The 25114-nt window shown below is 39.8% G+C and overlaps 1 protein-coding gene across 7 annotated transcripts in view; it reads right to left on the bottom strand.

Annotated features, from left to right (window-relative positions):
- The window catches only part of atp8a1 (ATPase phospholipid transporting 8A1), a 162860-nt gene that overhangs the window by 36663 nt on the left and 101083 nt on the right, over positions 1 to 25114 (bottom strand). For all 7 annotated transcript variants that reach the window (XM_017690149.2, XM_017690154.2, XM_017690148.2 and 4 more), the window contains 3 exons: positions 17692 to 17864; positions 12890 to 13073; positions 7217 to 7327 (listed from right to left, as the gene is read on the bottom strand). In XM_017690149.2, the coding sequence (XP_017545638.1) occupies positions 7217 to 7327; positions 12890 to 13073; positions 17692 to 17864 (468 nt within the window). The remainder of the gene's footprint in view (positions 1 to 7216; positions 7328 to 12889; positions 13074 to 17691; positions 17865 to 25114) is intronic.

The following is a 25114-nucleotide window of genomic DNA, read 5'->3' as shown; positions in this document are numbered from 1 at the left end:
AAAAGGTAAGAGCACCAAGCACCCCTTTGACTGAACTGACTCTTTAGTGTGTGTGAAATGACACAGGCTTCTGTACAGCCTCTGAACAACATCCACATAGCCATGGTTCTGAGAGGAAAACGCTGCATCCTAAAAGACGCGTATGTGCGCGTGTATGTGTCAATGTGCAAGGCACGGCTGTTGAGCAGACACCAGGCTTGCTGTGTAGGGCCCGAGCCAGGCGGACATTTCTTCGCTTCATTTAACTCCATTATGAAAGCATGAATTGCTACAAATTCTTGATTTTGACAGAACCCCCAACCGAGGCCCCAGCATGCAACAGCAGCCCCCTACACACACACACACACACAAACCGACCCTATTCTTTCAATGGTGCGAGCCAATGCGTGAAAACGTTCCCAAAACAAATGTCTGTCGCCCCTTCTCTTCACACCCTCGGGTGAAAGAGGGAGAGAACACCCCCCCTAAAACCACGCCCACCCATTCCAGCTCCACATCAGGTGCATTCTACCGTGATATTGTTTTTAAAGCAGAGCTGCTGCGCCTTACTCCCTTCTGCTCTCTCTCTCTCACACACACACACACACACACACAGTTTATTCTTATGTCTTGTCAGGAAATGGTGTTGTACATATACCCTATATGTATAATATGTACAGTTCAGTGCAAAAGTCAAAGACCACTCTTCATTTATCCAATTCCAGTCAAGATGGCCATTAAGTACAAGTTATGTATTTTTCAGGAGATACTTCTGAGGAGATTAGATACATGATAATCCACTTGCATTAGGAAGGGAGAAGTTACAGGAAAAAGTGAAAAATGTTTTTGAAAGAAAAAGAAGATATTAAAACTTCTAACAACTGTGCAGACCTGGCAGATCACAAAAAAATCACCATCCAATAAACAGCACTCACAGCTTTTATCTCTGAGAGAGAGATGAGAAAGTCCAGGTGCTCCACATCTGAAAAAATCCTGTCCATCCTGCCACTGTGATAAGACAACACTATGGGTCTAAAAGAATGTGTGGTAGAACATACAGAGGAAATAGAAAATGAAAACAGACCAAAAATTGCAAATCAAAGAAGCTGCTGGTGTTCTCAAAACAATGGACTGTGTTTGGGATTATTTGAATTGTGAGAAGCAGAAAATCCAACCAACTAAGACTGAACTGGGAAGATGTGTAAAAATAAACCTGCAGAATCCTTTAAAAGACTGAAAGCAGGTCTCCTGAAAAGGATAGAAGCTGTAATAAAGAATTTTTTTTCTGATGATGAAAAATGAATAACTTGATCTTAACAAAAGTTTTTGACTGTAATATTAAATTAAGAATGGTTATCTAACCATTTATCTAAGCTTAATCCTAACCTACAGAATCCAATTTTTCTTAAAGGAAACATGGAGGTATAACACTATGTGAGAACTTTTTCTCTGCTTGACAAAGAATGGCATGTTTTCTGTGGTTTTATAACAAAGTTAAAAAATGGCCTTGAAATGTTCAAATGTCCTGCAAATATGTACACATACAGAGGCAAAACATGTAACTAACAGAATAACTGTACTGCATTCTTCCTAAACCAGTGACATAAACCAGTGTCAGAGTTTTATCTTTAGTCTGGTCTGATCACCAACTTTCTCTCTCTCTCACACATACACATACACATCTGCAGCCCTATTCTGGGGTGGTGTGTTTCCAGTAGCCGGTGTCTAGCAGGCTGTTGTGGGACCAGTACTGGCCACCAGCCTGCAGTGTATTGTTGTGCTAAGTAAAAACCTCTCTATTCATAGGCAGCAGTTAAATAAGTTTGTGTGAGTGAGTGTTTTGGCCTGCTGCTCTCTCTCTCTCGCTCTCTGGAGAGAGGCACACATTGATTTGCTCATTACGGCTGCAGTTTTTTCCTCTCTTTCTTTTTTCCTCCTCCTCTCATTCAGCCCAGCTCAGCGCTGGGGTGTGGCTGGCCTCTCCCCCCAGCACACAATCCAAAAAAGCAAGTGTGTGTATAGTGTGCAAGCGGGTTTCACATGAAACTTGGCCTGAGTTGCTACCGGAATATCTATCAGCAAATCAAAAACCAACAGATTCAAAGTCAAAGCCCATTCAAAGGAGCTGATCCTGAGACATAGTTTATAAGAGAAAGCACAAGAAGACAAAGAGAGAAAATAAAGAGAGAGAGAGAGAGAGAGTGAGTGGGGGGAGTGGGATTTGTCCTCTGCACCCCATCAGGCCCCTGTGCTCCTTTACTGTGTCCTTAAAATGCAGACGGGGCCCTCTGCCTTTCTCCCATACATAAAGAGCCTGAAAGAAAGAAAGCAGCCCAACAAGCCAAGCCTGAAGAAAGAGGGGTGCTAAATGCTTTGGCAGAGTGTACGAGAGAAGCAGAGTGAGAGAGGGTGAGAGAGAAAGGTTGAGGAGTTGGATAATGAGGGCACCAGGCAGCCTCATTCCGTAGGCTGTCCGCTCAGGCTTACCCAGCCTCTTGTAATTACCTCATAAATGCCACTTGTCCATCAGCCTGAGCAAGGACTGCTGACGAGCTGTCAATCTAACGCTCAACAGCCCTGCTGGACAATAACGGCAGTGTGAGAGTGAGCTTTTGTTTGCTAAATGCAGACAATCCGACATTATTTCAGAGAAAGGTTTTCTTTCACTATTGTTGCTACAGTAGTAAAATTGTAAACTTTGATGCTTTATTTTTTGTCATTATTTTTTATCCATTTCATAATGTAATCAAGCACATTAACAGTATCTGACAATATGGTGACAATCCAAACAATAAAGGACGCCTTGATTATTATCTATGTTACACTATATGGCAAAAAAAGCTGAATAATCTCAAAATATTTCTCATAATGGGAAATATTACACACAAGACATACGTTTTCACTGTCGAGGTGATTTTTCAGTCTGTCTAGCGTGATTAATTGAATGTGTTTTTTGGAGTTTCTATCTTAATTTGCATTTTTTCTGTTAGTCCAGTTTAACTGATCTATATAGATTACTCAGATTGACAGTTCATAAGTAATTTAGCTCTAAAAACATCCTGATTGAGGCTTTGAAAGGCTACTCTGTTTAGCAACAGACCTTGAAAATTCCTGGTCATCATTCCTTCCTGCTAAATGATGCATAAAACGAGCATTTTAGTGAGCAAAAACTGATACCAGAGCCTGTCTACTGTGTAATGGTACCTTTTATGTGCAGTGGTTTCACTGGTTAAAGGAATTGCAAAAGACACACACAGCCACACGCGCACACACGCACACAGTAACACGATGTTGCTCCTGTAAGGTTAAAATTCACATTAACATCTTCATTCTTGTTCTTCCAGGTTACAGCCTGGGAAATAAGGAGAATTAAATAAAATACATGCAGTCAAAGGTAAACCTATTAGTGCAACAAATGTATCTCTTTGGGCGCCCCCTGGGAAGCATGTGTCTTGGGTGTCAGGCCCTTACAAAGCCGAGGTGTTTGATACAGCAGGAGGCAGAGAAAGCGAGCAGCGAGCTTCCATTATAGTCACACACCCCCTGCAGCAGGCTGGGGGATACATTTCTCAGCTACAACAAAAGGTGTATTCGACACTGGCTTGCCTTGCCACCAGCAACAGATGAACACTGGCCACTTTCAAAATCCTATCACTTAAATTAAAAATAGTTGTTGCAGCTGCATAATGTACGTGGAAAGAAAGGAAATACAGCAAATGTAGAAACAAAGAAAGAGGAAGGAAGACAAATGCAAATCTCAATTTCAAAAATGTTAGAACAGCATGTAAAATGCAAATAAAAACAGAAAGTTATTTGTAAATCAAATGTGAACTGCATGTAAAACAAACCGCAAAAGACAAGATATTTTAAAGGTTTACCTTCTCAACTTCATTGTTCTTTGTACAATGAAATTCCAATAAAGGTGTCATGAGGCAATTTAACAATAGAAATATTGTAGAATTTTCAGAAAATACCTTAAACCGGTGATAAAATCATACTTGGGTACTCAAGGAGCATCCAGGAAAGGCCAAGGCTGAGCATTCTGTCCAAAAAGTGTCAGCAAATGATCCAACAGCGTAAGAACAAAGTTCCTTTGTTCGAAAGAATAGCAAAAAATTTGTCTTCAAAACTGGATCAATTGGTGTCTTTAGTACTCTAATGATTACTAAGTGCTGTTAAAAGAGAAGGTGATGCAACACAGTCCTAACGTTACTGGAACATGTTGCAGGCATTAAATTCGGAATGAGCATGTATTGACATATTAAAAAAACAACAAAAATAAAGTTCATCAGAGGAATATTTTGCACTGTTTTCAATTTAATGCAGGTGAAACTGAATTTGCTAATCATTGCCTTCTGTTTTTATTACCATTTCACATAGTGTCCCAACTTGGAATTGAAGTTTGTATTATGCAGTGTGATCATAACAAAGTTTGTGTTAAAGTGACTGTCATCAGCTAATCCCAAGAAAGGGAACAAACATCTAAATGTGTATAAATAAGGCATTTTCCTGCTAATTTCAGTGCACAGCAAACATTCTCTGAAAGTATTATTTCTTATTTGCTGAGCTGAGCACAGAAGTGGTACACAAGTACACAATAGGCGCACATGGGATTAAAATATCTAGGGTTAAAATGCTAAACAACTTTGGAATATTCATAAATTAAGATACAGTTAGTTAAGAAAAATTTGTGAGCAGAACAGTTTCCATTTGCGCTAGTGGGGACTACAAGTCTTATTCATGATGACTAACCATTCAAATAAAAGTAAGAGAAAAATACTGACTCATTTCAGATGGCATTTTTGCATGAATTTTACTAACATTACTGACAATTTTTAAAAATTATATAAGCAGTCCCAGCTTTAAAATGATCAAATGTAATCAGTGATTATAAAATTCAGGGAAGGAGTTTAAGTGGTGTCCGTGGTAAGAGCCCACATATCCCCAAACACAGTACAGCATATTCACATATGTGCTGTGTGCCGCCTCCACAACTGAAGAACAAGGCAGGCCCTGATACGAATCATCCTCAATAAGACATCAAAAAACGACAAGGCCAAGACATGAGCTGAGGTGAAAATGACAAAAAGTCCCTCTTTTCTCACCACTACTGCTTTTAGGATCAAAAAGCAAGTTGCAGTTATCAAATATCCTGATTTATTTCTGAGCTCCAGTTCTCAGTATCATAGACAGCTGTGACCATGGATGGACAGGAATCCAGAAGTCCTTTTAGAGATTTACTACCACACATTAAAAAAATGAGACAGCGAAAGAAGGAGAAAGAGTTCAGAGGTCAAGTGGCATGCAAGAGCAAGATGGATGGAAAAGGATAGATTTTTCAGGGGCTCATGTTTCTTAACTATGTGGCTAAGTGTCCTTCTTTGTCTGACATGACTGATGCTTCTTTCCTGACAGAAGTGTATGACATTAGATCAGCTTGGCATGATTCAGTGCATTATCCAGTCTCCCTGGAGTCCACTACATTGTGTAACTGGAAATAGTGTCAGCAGAGCAGGTAGCTAACCTTTACCCCCAAAAACTGCACAACTGTTGGAGACTGCACAGCTGTCTCTAAGTCCCTGTATCACATGCATGTATAAGCACTTGCTAATCCAGAGCACCAGGTTGCCTCTTTTAGTAAACAAGATTTGTCTGCTGGTGCCAGGCTTGTATACAGCATACATATAATATGGGTTGTGTTTTGTCTTTTGAAGTGCACATATCTAAAACTAAATTACACTAGAGCTTGAATATCAGTCTGTTGACTTCACACATGCTAATTTATCAGCTACATCTTTTCAAACTGCAATTGATGCAACACTAATGTGCTTGCAGGAGAACTGAATGTGCCAATTCTGCTACATCCACCCAAAAACTTATAAAACAGTGCACAAAACACACCTCACACACACACCTCTGACCACAAAAAACCCGTCCAGGGTGAACCCCTGCTTAGACAACTGACCACCGATGGCTATGGAACCTCGAGGGATCAAACTCATGAAAGGGCCAACCATTAGATGCCACTTGAGAGCCCCAACTCAACCTAATATCTACCTTTCACATCAACAGCATTGGTCAGGAAATCATCTGAACACCTGTTGACTAAAACATCTTTATAACAGAAGCTGTTGGTCAGTTGCTGAATTCCATCAGTAAATGTTAACGTGAAACTTGATTTTTGTAGAACATTGTAATGATTCCTTTACACAAAATGTCTGTAATTTAAGATTGGAACACTGTTGCAGAGGGAAACCAAGCTCATTGGTGGTAATACATCAGCCACACAGTGGTGGGGGCTGAGTTTTCAGAGTCAGGATGGCCACTGATAAAGGAAAATTTTAAGGAATGTGGAACTCTGTGTTTTTTTATTAGTCTGAACGTTGGACACCTTCATTAAAACAGCTTTGGTAATACATTTTCTCATATCTGTCTTAACATTGCTTTAGAGTGCACTGGTTGTAGTTTTGAATCCACAATACAGCATGTCACATATTTCAACTGTTTATTTATGGAACTGAGCAAGCGCCCAAAAGCTTCTATTAGAAGTGAGTTTTGAGTCAACAGGTTTTCTGTTCTTTTCAAAATGTGGGGAAACTTTAAAAAGTATTGTCCAAGTAATCAACAGAACAATACAGATATAACAAGCAGAGATTAGACTGAAAAACGCAATTTTCCCATAATTGTTCACCAGCTTAAAGTCGGTCTTCACATCTTTCCTTTAGAAAAACAATGTCATTTTCCCAGAGGCATAATTCCACTGAAGCCTGTGTGTACAGGGCCACAGATCAAACTTCCCCAGCACTTCAGACTGAAAGCTGCTGCTGAAAGCAGCTCTTTGACTTGTCAGGTCACTCTTGGTCACTCTGAAGCCACTATCAGCACCAACTCTGTGGAGCGTCAAACGCCTTTAGAGATGGATGGCCAGCAGGCTTAACACCCAGAGAGAGATGCACATTCCAGCCTGTTCCGCTATGCCTTCCAGTAACGCCAGTAACCAAGCGGTGCCTCTCAAAAAGAGGGCCTTCAATCTCCCCAGAAATGAAACAAAAGCAACATTTGGGCTAATACAGTAAATGGATTGTGCATTCTGCAGTGTGGGGACACAGGGAGAGCACTGTTGTCTGAAGCTAATCATAATTACTTTTAAATCAATTATTGAAGCAACCAACATTTCAATTTACCATTGCACGCACTGGCGGTGTGACCTAAATTCACAGTTCCTGCCCTTTCTTACCTCAATGATGTACAGTACGATGTTCTTATAGAAGCAGTACAGGATACATTTAGCAACACGGTTATAGTTCCAGGCGCCATGGACCAGCAGGAGGTTCTTCAAGTACTTGAACTGAGAGAGAGAGAGAGAGAGAGAGAGAGAGAGTTATTTGAAGAACAGGGTAGGAAACAATAAGGCTCAGGGATTGCTAAGCACAAAATCATCAAAATAAAATTTTTACTTCATCAGTAGGAATGCACTGGTCATCATTTTTTTATGGCTGATGAGGAAGAGTATTCTTGAACTGAGACACTATTGTTTGCAGTAACCGCTCACAGTAGCATTCATTCACATTTACGGATATCATTTAGAAGTTAATTTTTTTCATTTATTATCTATACTAACACTTGGGGGGGATTTTTTGCCCCAGTACTTAAATGTTTTTCTGCCTGGTGATGATGTATACTAGAACAGTATGTCACTATGTGATTCTACTTTACACAATTACAGTTACCCTGCCAGAAGAGAGGGAGGGGGTGAACCAGAGTTCTAGTTTTTGAAATAAAGGAAGAATGTTATCAGTGTCTGTAGGACGCCAGGAACTGCGCAGAAGGATGGCACCGGACTTCCTTGCATACATTCCTAAGCTTTTCGGTCCCTGTGAGATTGGTTGAGACTTCATTTGGGCTGAGAAGTGTTGAAAAGCAGAGGAAGAGAGGCAGACTTTACTGCTGTCTCGGGGTGATGTGAACAGCAATAGGGAGAGCTGATGATTCAATTTTATGAAGCAAGCTGTGATATTTCTGTCTTGTTTTATGATATGCTGATAGCAGTGAGGAACTCGTGCAGGTGCAGAAGGCTCACTGAGATTAGCGATTGTAATGACCTTTGTTTGGCATATGGTAAACAAAAATGGCGCATGTGAGCAGAATGTAAGCATGAACAAAGACATTAGTCATTGGTTGATTGGCATGGAAATGAGGCAAGGGTCTCCAGTTCTCCTTCTCTTATTCAATACAACTTAAAATGTCACCAAGCAGTAAACATTGTTTGCGTTAAGCTAGCATAAGGATGGAGCCTGGATTAGTTGGGTCGGATGTACAGGGCAGAAAAAGGAAAACGTTTTTTAGGGAGAAGAAGCTGGCTGACCTCTGGAACTCAGAGAAAAGAGCTGTTGACAGACACAGAGCAGCAGAGTACAAGTGTATGGTCCGGTTTAAATTGTGCTGATCTCTATAGGGCCCCAGAAAAAAGCTGAAGAAGTGCTTTAACGCACTGATCCAGAACCTGCTCCCGATCCTCACATGCTTGTGTTACAGTACAGAGGAACAACAATTTTGATCTCAGACCAGTGCAGAAGATCAAATTCCAGAAACAGCATAAACAAGACTCTTGCCATAACATACTTGGGTCAAACACACCTTTGTAGTACGGATATATGGCTCCATATCGATACCCTTTAATGTAGCCCTTTCTTTGCTCACTATAAACATACACGGCACAACTCTGTAGAGTGGAAATATGAGCAGGAGTGACGACCGTTCAACCATTTCAAATACAATGTCTGACCCAGGTACTTGATACCTACACGCCACCAGCTACTGCAACTGGAAACTCTCTCCAGTCATCCAAAAGACTGGTCTCCTGAGTGACGTTAATTTAAAAGGTTAAAAAATGGGTTAAAATAACAGACCAAACTCAAAGTGAGCTAATGCAGATGAACGTTATATGGCATGTAAAGAAAACTAGAGCGTTCTTCTGGTCCGCTAAGAAGTCATTACGTCATGCAGAATGAAGAATCCAGTTCAGATGAGCTCTGCAATACAGCTTTCATTTTTTTTGTGCCCATATTCATTTCCATGAGGGTTGTAGTGGCACTTAGGTAGTGACTGGACCCTTTTTAGAGTAATATGATGCCTTAAATTAATGAACAGAGCATCTAGCAGGGCCTGTGGCCCTCTGAAAAACACTATTGTGACAAGACACTGTTGGGGTAGAGCACGAAATATGAAAAGAAGGACAGCGGTGGAAAATGGTGTTGACAGACAGTCATCTTTGACACATGAAACGCTGTACTTTTGTTACGAGCACAATGCTGCTCTCGCAGTATGAAACCTGCACTGTGAACTACAGCACAGCGAGATTAATTAAGTTTACATAAACGCAATCCATTTCACTGACAATGAAGATTTGGGTAACAGAGCACTGGAGCTATGTAAACTGACTTCTCTGACCTCATACAGCCTTCCAGATTCTGCCCACCTGTTCACCTCTGACCCCAGACTTTAACCTTTGACCCAAACTACAGAATCCAGACTCCAGTTTTGGTCGACTGGGATTTGTATTTTGTCAGCACAGATAAAAGTGTGACAGACCGTGAACAGACTTCTCAGGATAACTGAATAGAAATGGATTTTTTGCCATCTAATATCAGATATATATACAGTACTATTACATGGAGACAGGCGTGTTCATTCTGGAAACGATCCTAGTGGCTAAAACATATAGATCCAGGTTGCTATAGTGTAGTGGGTAATACCACTGGTCTCCATCCTGCAAACTGGGCTTCAATCCCTGACAAACACCCTACACTATACACTCCTAACTATAAGGGCAAGACTCCTAATATTACATTCGCCTACCTCTGTAAAATGATCAAACTGTAACTCGCTCTGGATAAGACCATTTGCCAAAGTGTCATAAATGTAAATGCAGAAACAATTCACTAAATTTCATTTAGCTTCAAGGGATGTCTTCGATTTTTTTTGCACACTATCCCATTCAGAGTGATTTAATACCCCAGGTGACCTAAATCTGTTTTCTTTCTAAGCATGTTGATCACGCTCTTGTGGACACACAATATACAATGTACAAGGTATGTCTGTCATTTTTTGTAATTGTCCATTGGTAATTTTTCAATGGCAGAAGTATTCTGCCAAAATTCACCTCTCTGGTCTTAAGGTGGGCAGCCCTAATTTTGTGCTGTGGGTAGATAAGCAGTAACCTCAACACCCACCCAAAATTAAAAAAAAAAAAAAAAAAACACACACTCCCCAACTGTCTCTTTCTCTTTGACAAGCTAGTAAGAACGTCCATTCATCCTTTCATTTGGTCTACATTCTCTGGATGCACATCCATCAGTAAAGTGAATAAGAACCTTATCTTCTTTAAGATGCCACCATATCAAAGATGGATAAGATTTTTTTGTGAGTTATGGAGATAGTGGGGTCTACAACATGACCTGTGAATGTAGAGCCTGTTTCACTCATTTCTCACTGCTCACACTGTTGTGTGTAGCTTCAAAAGTTTAGCAAGCTGAGAGCCTTAGACTTCGCTAAATGTTTAACATTACACTGAATTTTAATATCACAGCATTTTAGTATCATAATATTTTAATAATTTACACTGTGTTCGCTTAGTATATGGAGTGTCTGTTAATCACAAATCCAAACTAATCTATAAACATAGCTACACAGCTCACACTTCAAGACCATAATCATTAGGGGTGGGAATCTTTAGGCACCTCATGATTCGATTACGATTCAGAGGGCTGATTTGCGATTATAAAACGATTATCGCTCGTTCTATACAGGATTTCTATTTTCCTACTGTCTGAGGACTTGGTACTTTTAAAGCAAAGTATTTATAATAGTCCACAATAAATTTACTTCCAATATCTTTTATTAATAAACCAAATACAAGTGGTTTGGTAAGTAAACTGGAAGGCTCTCATTTACTGCGCATGTTTGGAGCACATGAGACGCTGCTGCCACTCATCTGTGATAAAATGTGCAGTTATGGTGAAATAAAATCTATCCTAAGTGTGCAACATAGTGACGATGAGAATGGACAAAAATGGACAAAAATCCTTGGCAATAAAAGTTGTGACAGAGTTTGTTGTTCACTAGTTCACTTCATTCCGTCCGAGTTGGGTGGAAGCTTTGACATTGCTTGTTCGATGGTCCTCTGGTTGGCAGCAAGTGCAACCAGACGGAAAAACGAAATATGGTTTTCCCTTTTAGCTTCATAGAAGCCAAAGTGCTTCCATATGCTAGCTCAAGGGTTGGCAAACTGCGGCTGTTTTACTGACCACTTGTGTGGGTTGTAGAGATACCACGAGTGTGAAAGCACCACCAACATTCAAAAGTGACCAAAACATCAGCCAGAAAGCAGAAAGGTACTGAGAAGTGGTCTGTGGTCCCCACCTGCAGAACCACTCCTTTATTGAGTGTGTCTTGCTAATTGCCAATAATTTCCACCTGTTGTCCGTTCCATTTGCATAACAGCAGTGAAATTGATTGTCAATCAGTGTTGCTTCCTAAGTGGACAGTTTGATTTCACAGAAGTTTGATTTACTTGGAGTTATATTGTGTTGTTTAAGTGTTCCCTTTATTTTTTTGAGCAGTGTATGTTTATAATCACTCCTGTTTTTCTGATAGGTTTAGTCTGCAATGAGGAACTGTTAAACAATAAAAAAACGTGAAGTTGAAGTCACTTCTCATTCACCAGCTTGTTTGAATTGACCTGTTCCACCTTAAATGGTGTAGCAGTTATATTCTGGCACCATTTAAGGCGGAACGGGAAAATTCTAACAAGAAGCTGGCAAATGAGAGACTACTTCAGCCTCGTAATATGTAGAACACTGAGAGGCATTTTACAGTCAACTGTTCTAGCTACTTTTGTGGAAAAGTTTCGAGCTGGTGATGCAGCTACAGTTGAGCTAAAGATTAAAGCAGAGCAAAGTAAGTCTGTGTCTTTGCAAGATGTATTAGCACATTAGCACGTGCCGAGAGTGCACTTCCGCATCTTGCAAAGTTCTGCCTTTTGCGTTCCGTCAACATTAAGTTATCAATTAAAATTTAGAAAATTGATTTTTGACATTTGACTGGCGACCTGTCCAGTGTGTATCCTGCCTTCCGTCCGATGACCGTTGGGATAGGCTCCAGCACCCCCCGTGACCCTTACGGAGAAGCGGCTTAGACAATGGATGGATGGATGGATTTTTGACATTTGTGAATCGATTCACAATTGATCCACCCCCCCCACCCCAAATCATACACATATTGCTTGTGTTAAATTAGTAATTTGTGTTAAATTACTAAAAAACAGTCAACAAGACAAGCTTCACCCAAGATATTAAAGTTTAACTCAGGTCCTGGAATTCAGTTTCTGTAATTTATAATCACAAGTACTTAATCAAGTACCCAAGTACTCGTGCCTTCCGCCCGAAGACTGCTGGGATAGGCTCCAGCACCCCCCCGCGACCCTGACGGAGAAGCGGCTTAGAAAATGGATGGATGGATGGAAGTACTTAATCAAACTCTTACTGTAAATGACTGGCCACCTAGTGTCATATCTACCAGTGATTACAAAATCTTGTGTTAGACTGTCAACTGCTTTAAAATGCTAAAGCAGAGCATTTCAGTGTACCATATAATCTGTACAACTGCATCACTCAGTATTTACACCACTTATCACTTGTATTCTAAAATGTTTCTCAGTGCTGCAAGTAGTTGATAATGCCGGTTTATGTCCTTTCTTCAACAGAAGTCAGTACAAGGAACTGAAATAGGGCTGGGATTCACACAGCTGGTGCAAAAACATTAAAATAGGCAATGGACAACTGATTCATCTTAATACTTGGAAATTAATGCAATGAGAGAAGGTGTGTTCTGAAGTTCTAGCATCTCCCACCTGTGCAATGGAGTAATCTGAAGAGTTGGCAGCCTGCAGTCCCTCGTTGCCAGAGATGCCGACACCCACATGAGCGGTTTGGATCATGCCCACATCATTGGCTCCATCACCGATGGCCAGAGTGATTACCTTCACCTGCTTCTTCACCATTTCCACCACCTCAGACTTCTGCAGTGGAGATACTCTGTACACATAAAACACAAAATACTATTAGTGCCTCTGAAGACTAGATTCTACAGAGATAACATTCAGAGATTGAGGCCACATCAACTACCAGCAAAAAATCACAACTTAGACCATTTTTATATGCTTTTCAGTGAATGATCTTAAGGCAATGAAGCTGTTTAAATGCAAAAATCATGACCCCTTAAGCAGCCAGCGACATAACAACTCTGTGTGTTTTCATTGGCTACTGAATTAAGAGCCTTAATATGCCTGAAAATTTAAGGGGTTAAAACAAATTGCTTTTTATGAGATTTAAGCAAAACAGTGGCCTGCTGTCTGAGTTAAAGGTGGCCAGGCTGGAATGCGGTTCAGCATCAGCACTGTTTAAGTTGGTCAGTCATGGTATTAGATTAAGATGGCATAACAGCCATGTCAAACCGCAGCACACAATGATGCATCATTCTTAACCTTGCATTTAAAATGAACCAGCAAAATATTTATCATGAAGATTCTGATATTCAGTGCTTTCTTATTTGGTATTTGTTTTCATTTGTTTTTGTTAGGACCTCTCAAGAACAAATTTAAGAAAAAACTGTATAAGATATTGGTGAATGAGGCCCAGTGTTTTTATCCAATCAAACGTGGTTCCTCTATAACAGCAATCCACAGAAATCATTTTGGCAGCTTTATTTTGGAGAGTGTAATGAACATTTTGGCTGGTTGACCAAGTTCAGTGAAAGGTTGGACAGTAGCTATAGACTTCGCCAGACTTCAAAAGCATTTCTGCTCACTAGGGGTTCATGGTTCTTTAGTTTCCTGGGGTTCCATGAGGTGTGGATGAGATGGGGATGGAGGTTTGACCCCTCACAGAAGTCTTCAAGCTCATAGCGGGGAGATGAGACATACAGTGGTGTCAGATTTGTGGTAGTGCTGGTGAAGAAGACACAGCTTCACGTTTCTTACTGTGGTGAGGACCAGAGACCATCTGCCACAGCAGGATCTGATGGATTCTTTTCTGGCTGCCACTGTAATCCCTGCTGACAGCCATTTTGATTTCTGTGCAGTGTCTGGTTCTAGTTCCTGGGGAAGATTCTGGCCTGCGAGATGATGGATTTGTCCCATCTTTTAAGAGTTCCTGAAACCTGTACTCTACAAGTTTAAGATCACTATATCTCACCCAACATATCATCAGTGATACACTGAGACTCTGACATCATCCCATGCCATGTGCACTAATGCACCCCTATACCATCATGAACACTTGCTTGTGAACTGTGCAGTGATGGCAAGCTGAGTGGTCTTGAGTCATGGACACAGTGTCCATGATTTCCAAAAATAATTTCTAATGTTAATTCTTTAGACCACAAAACACCTTTTCACTTCCCCTCAGTCCATTTTAAATGAGCTCAGGCCCAGAGAAGGTGGCAGCATTTCTGGATCCTGTTTATATATGGTTTCTTCTTTGTGAGTTTTAACTTGCATTTATAGATGCAGCAACAATCTGTTTTCACAGACTGTTTTTTGGCCTTGTCCCTTGCATACAGAGCTTTCTCTGGATCTTTTTACCTTTATTATGTACCACAGATCATGAAAACCAAAAGTTTGCTATTTTATGTTGAGAAATGTTATTCTTGAATTGGTGCACTATTTGATCTTGTAGTCTTTCACAGAGTTGTGAACCCGCCCTGTCTTTACTTCTGAAAGACTCAGCCTCTCTGGGATGCTTGTTTTATGCCCAATCATGTTACTGACCTGTTGCCAATCAACCTCCAGGTCTGTTTTTAAAAGCATTACACAACTTTACCAGTCTTATGTTGACCCATCCCAACTTTTTTGGAACGTGTTGTTGGCATTAGATTCAAAATGGGCAGATATTTTTCAAAAAACAATAAAAATTCTCAGTTTCAACATTTGATATGTTGTCTTTGTACTATTTTCAAAGAAATATAGGGATTAAATTATTTGGACATCATTGCATTTTGTTTTATTTACATTTTACCAATGTTTTGGAAATGGGGCTATCCACTGAAAGAAAGAAAGTTTTTGCCCACTTCCATAGAGTAACACATTTGGAGATACTTAATTTTCTTTGGACAGTGACTGTGTGCTTGTTTAAAATGTTCGTTTGTGATGCAAGTAGAGCATGTTGTTTACATACCAAAATGGCAGCACTGAGAAATCATGTCAGGTGAAAGCAGCCATTTCTGCTATTTAATTTACTCTTTTGATTTGATAATGTGAAATTATAACACTGCAGACTGTCCTCAGGATTCGTAGAGTTAAAGCAGAGCAGCAGCAAATCTGCAACCAGCAAACCAAACTCAATGTAATTTGAAAATTTCTTATACATCACAGAAAAGTATAATAACTCAGCACAGAGGAATACTTGCTGCAGCATTGAAAGCTTGGTTCTAGTTCTCCCCAGGCCAGCTATAACACAAATGCCATTTAATAACCACAAAAATAACCACAAAATGACTACACAAAATAAAACAGGAGTGTCATTAACCAACATATCATGCTAACTTCTCCAGGTTGTTTCTAACTCTTGTTATGAACTTCATAGATGCATTACGCAGGATCCAAAGTTGCATTATCACTTTGGAGGTGATACTATCAATATGGCAAGCAACTCCTTTCAGGGACCTAAACAGAACTACAACACTGACTACAAAGTCAACAAGTACTTTTTATATAAGAAACACATCACTGAAAGACACCTGTCAGAATATATGGCTGGCCTATTGACCTAAAACACCCATTGCAATCCTCTTAGTTTTGGTGCACATAAGTCACACTGCCTGCTTACACAACCCCAGGAATGACATCACTTACTACTGTAGTTAAAGGAGAGCCCTTGTGAGTCAGGGCTGCTGATGTCCTTGGGCAGTGTGTGTATGACTAAGGTGAGCAAAAGCAGATCAGAATGATTACATCATGGAACACATAATGGCTGTGGCACCTGTGGTCTGCGTGCTCTTGTTGGAGAGTGACACTGACTTGTAGCAGAGCCTTTTTTTAATGTTTGGCCAGTGTTTCCCACTCTGGTACTGACTTGGCACACAATTCCACACACACAGTCTATACCTGTCTGATTCTAGGGTTAAAGTACTGCTGTAAAAATAGGTAAATTGCTGCTTTGAGGGACTGTGCATTGTAAAGGTTGTGACCTGGAGTGGAGGTGATTTGTTCTTTAAATAAGGGGGTGACATTTCCCTCTAATTGTCCACCAGTCATTTGTTGTTATTGCAGTCTGGACTAATAGTCCCTGATGCAGTCAGCTCTCAGTGGAGCAATAAGTATTATTACCGTACAAAGCTCTGCTTCAATCACTGGCCTTTTAAACACAGCCAGTAATTTTAACACCGCTTACAATTTCATGGGTGTAAGGGGAAGAAAGTGTGCCGTCAGTGGAAAAGCATTTGTTTCTTTGGGCTATTACTGCAAGCAGCAGTTTATTTTAAGTTGAAGGAGATCTGTTTATTATACTTAATAATGGACATTGTAATATGACTGGAAAAGGTTGGGAAAAGTAAGAACTCTTGTGCTTTTCAATTCCAAGCTCATGAATTTAAGCATACTAGATGCATGGAGCAGGGTTTTATTTAAATTGAACCCAGAACTAAGGATGGACCAAACTTTTAGGCACTAAAAATCTCTGGTCAATATGGTCAAAATAAAACTTTTGATTTTTGTCCAAAGGAAAAAAGCCAAAAAGTTTGACCAAAAAAAAAAACCAGACCTGCTATGAAGTGTCAAGTCTTTAAGTGTCTAGCACTGTACAAACCATTATACTGGCAGTAAAAATCTGAAATAATCATGAAGAATGATGATCAGCATGGACACATTCACCTTTGAGCAGCAGCAGATAAACTGCCAAAAGAAAGAAGTTCATGGTTTGTACTACAGGTCTGATACCACTTATAAATACGAGAGAAGACAGAATACAACAGAACGCAGCAAAATGACAGAACGCAGCAAAATGACAGAAGCAGCGAGTCCCTGTGTGCATGTAGACGCCAACACAGAAACCACGAAAAACAATCACAAATGACAGGGCAAAAATGAAAAGTGTAACCAATAAATAAATAAATAAGTAAAAAAATAAATAAAAATTATGGAACTCGCTGTCTTAGATGACGAACCATTCTTTGTCATGATGGACAGTGGGTTTAGTTAAGTGATACTTTTTAATCCCACAAATGGGGAAATTCCACCTCTACATTTAACCCATCCGTGAAGTGAAACACCACATACACACTAGTGAATACACACACACTAAGGGGCAGTGAGCACACTTGCCCAGAGCGGTGGGCAGCCCTATCTACGGCACCTAGGGAGCAACTGGGGGTTAGGTGTCTTGCTCAAGGACACCTCAGTCATGCACTGGGGATCGAACCGGCAACCTTCCGGTCACAGGGCCAGTTCCCTAACCTCCAGCCCTGCCCACAAGTTGCACATACTTCTGCCTTTATACTGTAATAATTTCACTACGTTTATTTTATGCAAACTTTCTTTTTTTTATTTTGGTTTTTGGCTCAATGTGTCCTGAATTCCAGCTTTGGTTTTCGTCGACATGAGTTATGCTGGACTAAGTGAATTCTCAGTAAGTGTCCCATTCAGATGAGTTCCTTTACCTGCAGCATATGACGGCCTTACAGGACAGTGCAAGGTCGAGGAAGTACTGACGTGCTCCGAAGGTCAACGCATACTTCAGCGTCTTCCCATCAATTATCAGCGCAAAGTCATTCTCCTTATGCAGAGCATCTCCCAGCATGCCACAGTGGTGGCTCAGAGTCTCCCTTGTCCCCTGTACAAACACACAAACAAATCGACCTTTATTAACAGCCACAGTTCAACTCTTTTAACTTATAGTCATACAAATACCATAAAACACTGTATTACAATACTGTCATTGTAGGTTAATGTAGTTATAAAGTAATGGAAGCTTATGTCCCACAAACAAGCACTGGGCAAACTACAAGAGTAAATCATTACACACTAGCCTCAAACTTGTTGAGTTGTTAAAGGGTCTTTGTTTTGTAGTTTGATGTAGTGTGTGTAGACAAGTTTCAAAACCATTCACTCCTCAGTTTACGCAAACCATATATTAAAAAATATTTCAAACAGCCCATTTTGAATTTTTTGCTTTTGTGATATCATGAAAACTAGACCATCCACATTAAAGTTATAAGATGTGCTTAACTGGGGCTGTTTATTTTTTTTATTCATTTATTTTTCAACAAGGTGCAATACAGGGTTGCCAATCAGAACAGAGGTCAGTTAATAGCATAAGTTAATAAATAACTGTCCCGGCAATGGAAATTCAGGTACCAATCTGTGTCACTATACAACTACTGTTCACCGTTCTTGTCAATGATAAGCTTAGGTTTACTATCTGCATCACCCCCTGTCTGGACACACTACTACTCTCATACTGAAATAAACACAACCAGAGCAACACCACTAGGCACATCCTTTAAAACCTACAGTGTGTTTATTGCTCTGCAAGTTCACTCACAGCCAAAGCTTGGCTATCCATAGCAACAGTGTCTCCTTATGACTGTAAAGCCATACATCTTGGGATAAAGTGCTGATAGATGATTTCAGTACTGTAAATCATGATTTTACTCAATCTTGATGACAATGCCCTGATAAACATCCCACTAAGGCAGGGATAATTTTACCATTTTGCCCCTTGCCAGTATAAATCAACCTCACTGTGAAATATGAAGGACATCTCATGAAGTCTAAGTATGTCATTTCAGCATGAGATGGAGTTCAGTTTATTATTATTGTAATTATGTTCAAAGAGAGAGGCTGATGAGAGGAGAGGATAAACATACATATGGCACGCTTCATTTAGCAGAGTGCACCCCTGAACCCTGCAGTGATGGTTCGTTTGAAAGAGCCCAACACTCTGAAAGGCTCTCATCACGAATTACAACAGCATGGGAATTTACCCTGCACACTCACAAAGCTGAGAACGTCACCTCTTTCTTTCTTTCTTCTTCTCCCATTCATCCCTTCTCTCTCTGGTTATGTGTGTGGATATCTCTGCTAGAATGTTCATAAAAAGCACTGTCATGTGTCATGTTGAAGATCAATGGTCTGAGACTGTTTTTACAGGAATGTCTTCCACAACCTTTTCACATCTTGTAATAGCATGTACTTTTGGTGATCGCATTCAGATTTCATGTGACCGCATGAAAAGTCAGGTGTGAACTAGGCTTCGACACTGAACGGTGTGTGCCAGATTGTTTCTGCATTATTAGGCTATATTTCCTTACTTAAACTCAAGACAATGGTGATTAATGTAAGATATAATTAAAAGTCCCATGTCCTACATTTTTCTTGTACTTTGTTTTTTGGCTTTTTGTTTTTTTTTGGTTTGTAAGAGTTCATGCACCAAAACAGCAGTAACTAATTTTTACATGACCATTTTCCAACCTCTCTTCATTCCTTAGAATCAAACAGACTGTTCATGTTGCTGCTTATATTATGCCCCACTCAAAAAGCTTGAGGCTGAAACACTCCTTATAACTTCAGCATGAATAGGCAGGGAAAAACTGCTAAAGGCTGAATGGGTGGATATACGTAAATGTATGACAATTCATTCATTCAGCTCATTTTGAGCTGTCTTGGCAGCTTAGTTTCTGTATCTGGACTGTGAGTGAACAGTATGTTCTAAAACAACATTTATCTAAGACATAAAATCTTTCATGAAAAAAAACAAGAAGAAAGTTACCAACAATATAGGCCATTTAAGCAGCTCTTGTGATTTGAAAACTGCACTTCTGATATAAAAAAATGATGAACCAAACACATTCAGGACACTATGTTCGAATTGCTATCAGATCACTCAAACCACATTTGGAGGGGGTTGAACACATTTAACTCAAGCGTAAATGGAAGGCATTTTCTGCATTCACATACATTCACGTAAACTGAATGTGCCCACCAAGAGGGGAGCAGCAGGTAAGAGGATAAACAAGTAATGCTAAATGGAGGATACCAAATAGTCATCCTAGTTTTAACTCTGAGCTGTTGGAAGAATCCAAGCCAAGCTGATCAATTTGTACCAGAATGGAAAAGTTTACAAATGTAAAATGGAAACCAGTATGTTTGTGATGATGCACTTTTTACTTGTTAAAGTCAAATCCAACCTCATCTAGTCAGACTGGAGACACATTTAGCCGAAGTATAAGCAGATACAATCCTGACATGAAACATGTTAATGAAAGGTCAATAAAAAGTAATTTTACTGTAACATTTTAAAGTAATTGAAAGCTTAGAATAATAAGTTGAATTGGGTGTGACTGTATTATCAACAAAAACACAAACATTAGATCATAATCATAATGGCAGACACCTGATATTAAATGACTTGGATTGGGATTGATCCCAGATTTTAACCCCTGCAGCCTTGCCTTGAGTCTGTCGCTGATCATGAAGGTTCTAAATATCAAAACCTCTCTTTCAGTGAACTACTTGACTTTAAGCAAAAGTGTGTTATTGTAAAGTTTTGGGATAGGCAGTAAGATGACTGTATGTTTAGTTTGGGAATGCTGCTGCACTTTTTATTTACTTCTCCACAAAAGAGCCAGGCGATTCCTGCTCTTCTTGCTCTCAAATGACAGGCTGCTCGTAAATCATGGGGAATTCTCAAAGGGAGAAGAGAACTGATACACACTAACACAGGGATCTGAAACAGTAGCACAAGTGAGAGTGTGCAACAGAGAGAGTGAGAAACAGTGGCTAACAGACTCTGACCACAGTAGTGATTCCTCTCACCTTGTGCTATGTATGGGAGCACCTTCATGTCTCACTTCAATTTGAAAATGTCTTTTTTAAAACTTAAATCTCAAACAAGGGCTACTTATCTTGTCCAGTGTGCATTTCAAAAACATTGTCCCCTACATGCATCACAACCCAAACCACATCTCAGTGTTACAGAAAACCATGCAAACCCATTAACTAGGACTGATGAACAGTTTGTGTTTGAGACAGGTTTAAATGCCTCATTACCATATCTAGTTGTCAAAATGTATAAAACTACAGTGAAGTAAATTTTCAGTAAAAGCTTAAGTCATAAGCTTTGGAACTACAGATTACAAAACAACTAAATGAGAGGGCTTAATCCAGCTTCTAAAACACTTAGTAACTTCCTCAAAATTGTTTTTCTAAGGTATTCTACCACAGTATCAGTAGGATTATTACACTAACTAGGAGAAACATGTATTAAATTTAATGTCTGCACAGATTTTCCACATGACTAACAATTACTAGGCCTGTTGTTTCACACACACACTACCTCTGCATGACATGACAGATGCACAAGTATGAACAGCACAAAAGGATAAACAGCCAAATCAGTTACTTTTCTCAATAAAATACGCAGAAATGATGCATGATACATTTGTTTCCCTTCAGCAGCTTTCTGACTATTCTTTTAAATGGGAAAACATGTATGCACCATGAAATGTTTAACTAGTATTTAGTTTTGTGTGATAAAAGTAACGAACTGTGAAATGTGAGTTTTTGACATTTTTATTCATGTTCGTTTTGTTTTCATTGTTCATGTCACTGTTTCTTGCTATGTGGCTCATGTGCCACATCAAAAAGGTAGGCTTGGCGTTTAATCTCTAAACCCCACTGATTCTGTGCTGCGTCTAAGATGCAATACTACTCTCTACTACGAGTGTTGAAATGAAAAGCAAGGCAGGCTGGATTGCTCCTGCCATGCAAAGGTAGCATATGTGAAACAGGCCTTACTTCATCACTACTGTTGCCAACTGTATTTAACTGAAAGACAAAATTGCGTCGATTTTTTTCTGCACATACGAACAAAAATACTAATCACTTTTTAAAGCACTATGGTAACTACATAACGGCAAATGTCTAGACATCTGTAAATGCCTGTGTATGTGTGCCAGTGTGGGCCTGTGTGAAAACGCACCTTGATAGTTACAGAGCCTCACTAGGTTCATACACGTGGTGGGAGTCCACAGCCACCAATAATACTATTAGACCTAACAGCTTCAGCAGACATATTTCTACTCTACTCTACAGAGCAGCCAGAATAGGGCTGTGTGTGTGTGTTGGGGGACAGATGCCTTGGGGCAGTGAGATTGCACCTCAGGGAACCACTGAGCCCCTCCTGGCATAACAAGCCCCTGAAACCTAAGCTCAAAGGAAATATTTGGAGAGAGTGGCCTCAAATTTCACAGAGAGAGAGAGAGAGAGAGACAGAGAGATCACTGAGCGAGTCAGCGACTAGTGCAGCTGTGAAGGACTACTAGCGCAGGACTTCTCTATGAGAGTGTGGCCTTAGCACAGAGTGTGCGAGAGTGTATGTTAAGGGTATAAATCTGTAACCTCACAATGATTTGATTCTCTCTCACTCACTCACACTCACACACACACACACACACACACACACACACACACATTGATAAAAGTCCTGAATGTAAAAATTATCAGGGGACAAATGTGTTCAGTAACTTAGTAAATTCAGCTCTTATTGATCTTGTAACTTCAACATAATTTGGTAAGGCTAAAATGCTGTAGGCTAAATAAGTGGATATATATAAATGTGTTTTTTCATAACATCACAAAAACACTGAATTCAAAACAGGCTGTTTTTGCAGCTTGGTTTCTATTTATGTACTGTATGGACTGGAGAGTGAATGCACTTAATGAAACTTGTAGTATTTACAAAGTTTTCCATTATGTGAGTCCTTTAAGTAACGGGGGGGGGGGGGGGGGGGGGGTTATACTACAGCAGAAACATCAGTTAGTTGCTAAGGCTTATGTTTTTTTGTGTGCTGACAGAATTTTATTAACAATGAATAACATGACTATCCTTCATAAATAACATGACTATCCAAACACACTGGTTAATGTAATAATAATTTCAATTTTTTTGTACAGATATGTTATCAGGTGAGCAAAAACAGAGAAATAATACTGGTAGAGTTGCTACTACAGACTAACTGGCTAACACAAATTTGTTTTAGGGTTGCCAAAGCTGTCTTTACAGCTGTTGAATGCTCTATAGCTGTTGAAGCCAAGTTCCCAATATGAAATCATCTACAGTTTCATCATTCTGGAAACATTTCTTCATTTTTGTCTCCATATTACTTAGTTAAAGCCTTTAGGCTCTAGAGCAGTAGCCATTTTTTGTACTGAAGAAGACAGTGATTCCAAACTTTTGAGTAGTAAATATATGTGGAACCTCTCCTCTGTGACAATGTGTTTGAATATAGAGGCCAGACGTACTCCATTCACATACTTCACCAGGAGCGTCAGTGTAAATGTAACAGGCGCAGTATAAAGATCAGACAAAGATAACTGTGCAGTGATGAAGACTGATAAGCAGTCAGATTAAACTGTGCTTCCATTAGCTGAAGAATGCAGAGCACACTCACTCAGGGAGGCTTCCACTCAAAGCGTATGTGCATGTGCGTATGTGTATGTGTCCTCCAATGCTCACTGCTGTAATGCTGTCTGTCTCCTCCTCAGGCCTGTGTGTGCATCTGTCTGAGTGAACAGCGGCTGCTACTTGAGTGTGTTTGGTTTGAGCATGCAGAAGGCGTCTGTTTGGACACCCCCACAGCCATGGGTCTATACAGAGTCACAGCAAGAACGTTCTTTATAGGATGAGGCCACTTGAGTGAGACATCTGGACTTGAGTGTGTGAAACATAGCATTATACACAGAGATTATACACAAAGGAAATCACAAGCTAATTACTTTATATACACATAAAAGCAGAATGGAAGTAACGTAGCAGAATCGCACACTCACTCTTGTATTGCTGTTTCTCCAGGCACAGTACTTCAGCATGATGCCTTTGAGTGCCATAGTCAATCAGAGAGTGATAAAGCTTTTAGTGGAAAAAGGCCAGAGTAAATAAAACCTGCTCTGTCATTATATCTGTCAAAGCCTGATCATTTTTCCATCTAATTTCTATCTGCTGTATGTGTAACATGCGGTTGATTACCACCAGGGTTGTGATTACTTTTGACATCTGAGCATTCATAAGAGTTAATGCACGGATACCTGGTTGATCACAGGCAAGGAAAAAGCAACAACAAAAAGGGCGAAAAACAGACTTTGGCCAAAATTAGCAAAGGGCTGTACGTTTACTTTACATGCTAGCACTGGAGATCTGAAGACATGTTATACTAGTTAGCAAAAAAAAAAACATACTCGACAATGCCATAATGGTTTAATAAGGACCCTCCCATCGGCCTCTCTTCTAGGTGTTTCAAAGGTCTATTTGCGAAGGCAAATTACAAGTCCTCGCTTTGCTAAACAACAGGGAAATATGATAAAAATACTGTCAGTATTGACTTCATGCTACACAAAGACTGTATGCTACAGATAGAAAATGCTGAAGTATTCTTTCAACACCAGCACCTCCATTCATTCTCCATAAACGCTGTTCTATTCTGTCCAAGAGATACACTCCATTCACTGAGGGCCATTGCAAAACAAAGTCATTAAGTCTACCGATGGGAGCAGATGCATTTAATCAAACGGCTTATTAATTGCTTGGTGAATCTGTCACTCCCCACAAGAATTATGTACTACACATAATTAGTAGTTCTGGTTTCATTATGCTTGCAGTGCATAGTGTTTGAATAGAAATACCTTTTAACTGAAAGGCTTCACATTTCTAGAGGTAGAAATGATGCTAAGTGGGCTCAAACCACCTCAATCACTGACCAAAAAATACTAGAGGTGTAACAATACAACATATCATACTGCATTGTAATGTCACATAACATACTGTACTGTATCACTGTACCATGGCTAGTGCGTTAGACTGGGGGTAAAATTTGTTTGTGAGAGGCACAGCAGATTGGGTCAGAGCAAAAAAACACTTTAGTTTGCTGAGAAAACATTCCGATCAGTTCAGGAAAAAAATGCAACTATGCCATTCTTGCAGTACGTGTCCATTGTACTGACCAACAGGGCAAAAACAACTTTCCACTGTCTGTTTGCTACAAGGGTGTGCCTACATGGTTCAGTTCAGATGAAAGCTCTTGAATT

Source organism: Pygocentrus nattereri, chromosome 8, assembly GCF_015220715.1.
Source record: "Pygocentrus nattereri isolate fPygNat1 chromosome 8, fPygNat1.pri, whole genome shotgun sequence".
Taxonomy (NCBI): Eukaryota; Metazoa; Chordata; class Actinopteri; order Characiformes; family Serrasalmidae; genus Pygocentrus; species Pygocentrus nattereri.
This window is presented reverse-complemented; position numbering and strand designations above follow the sequence as displayed.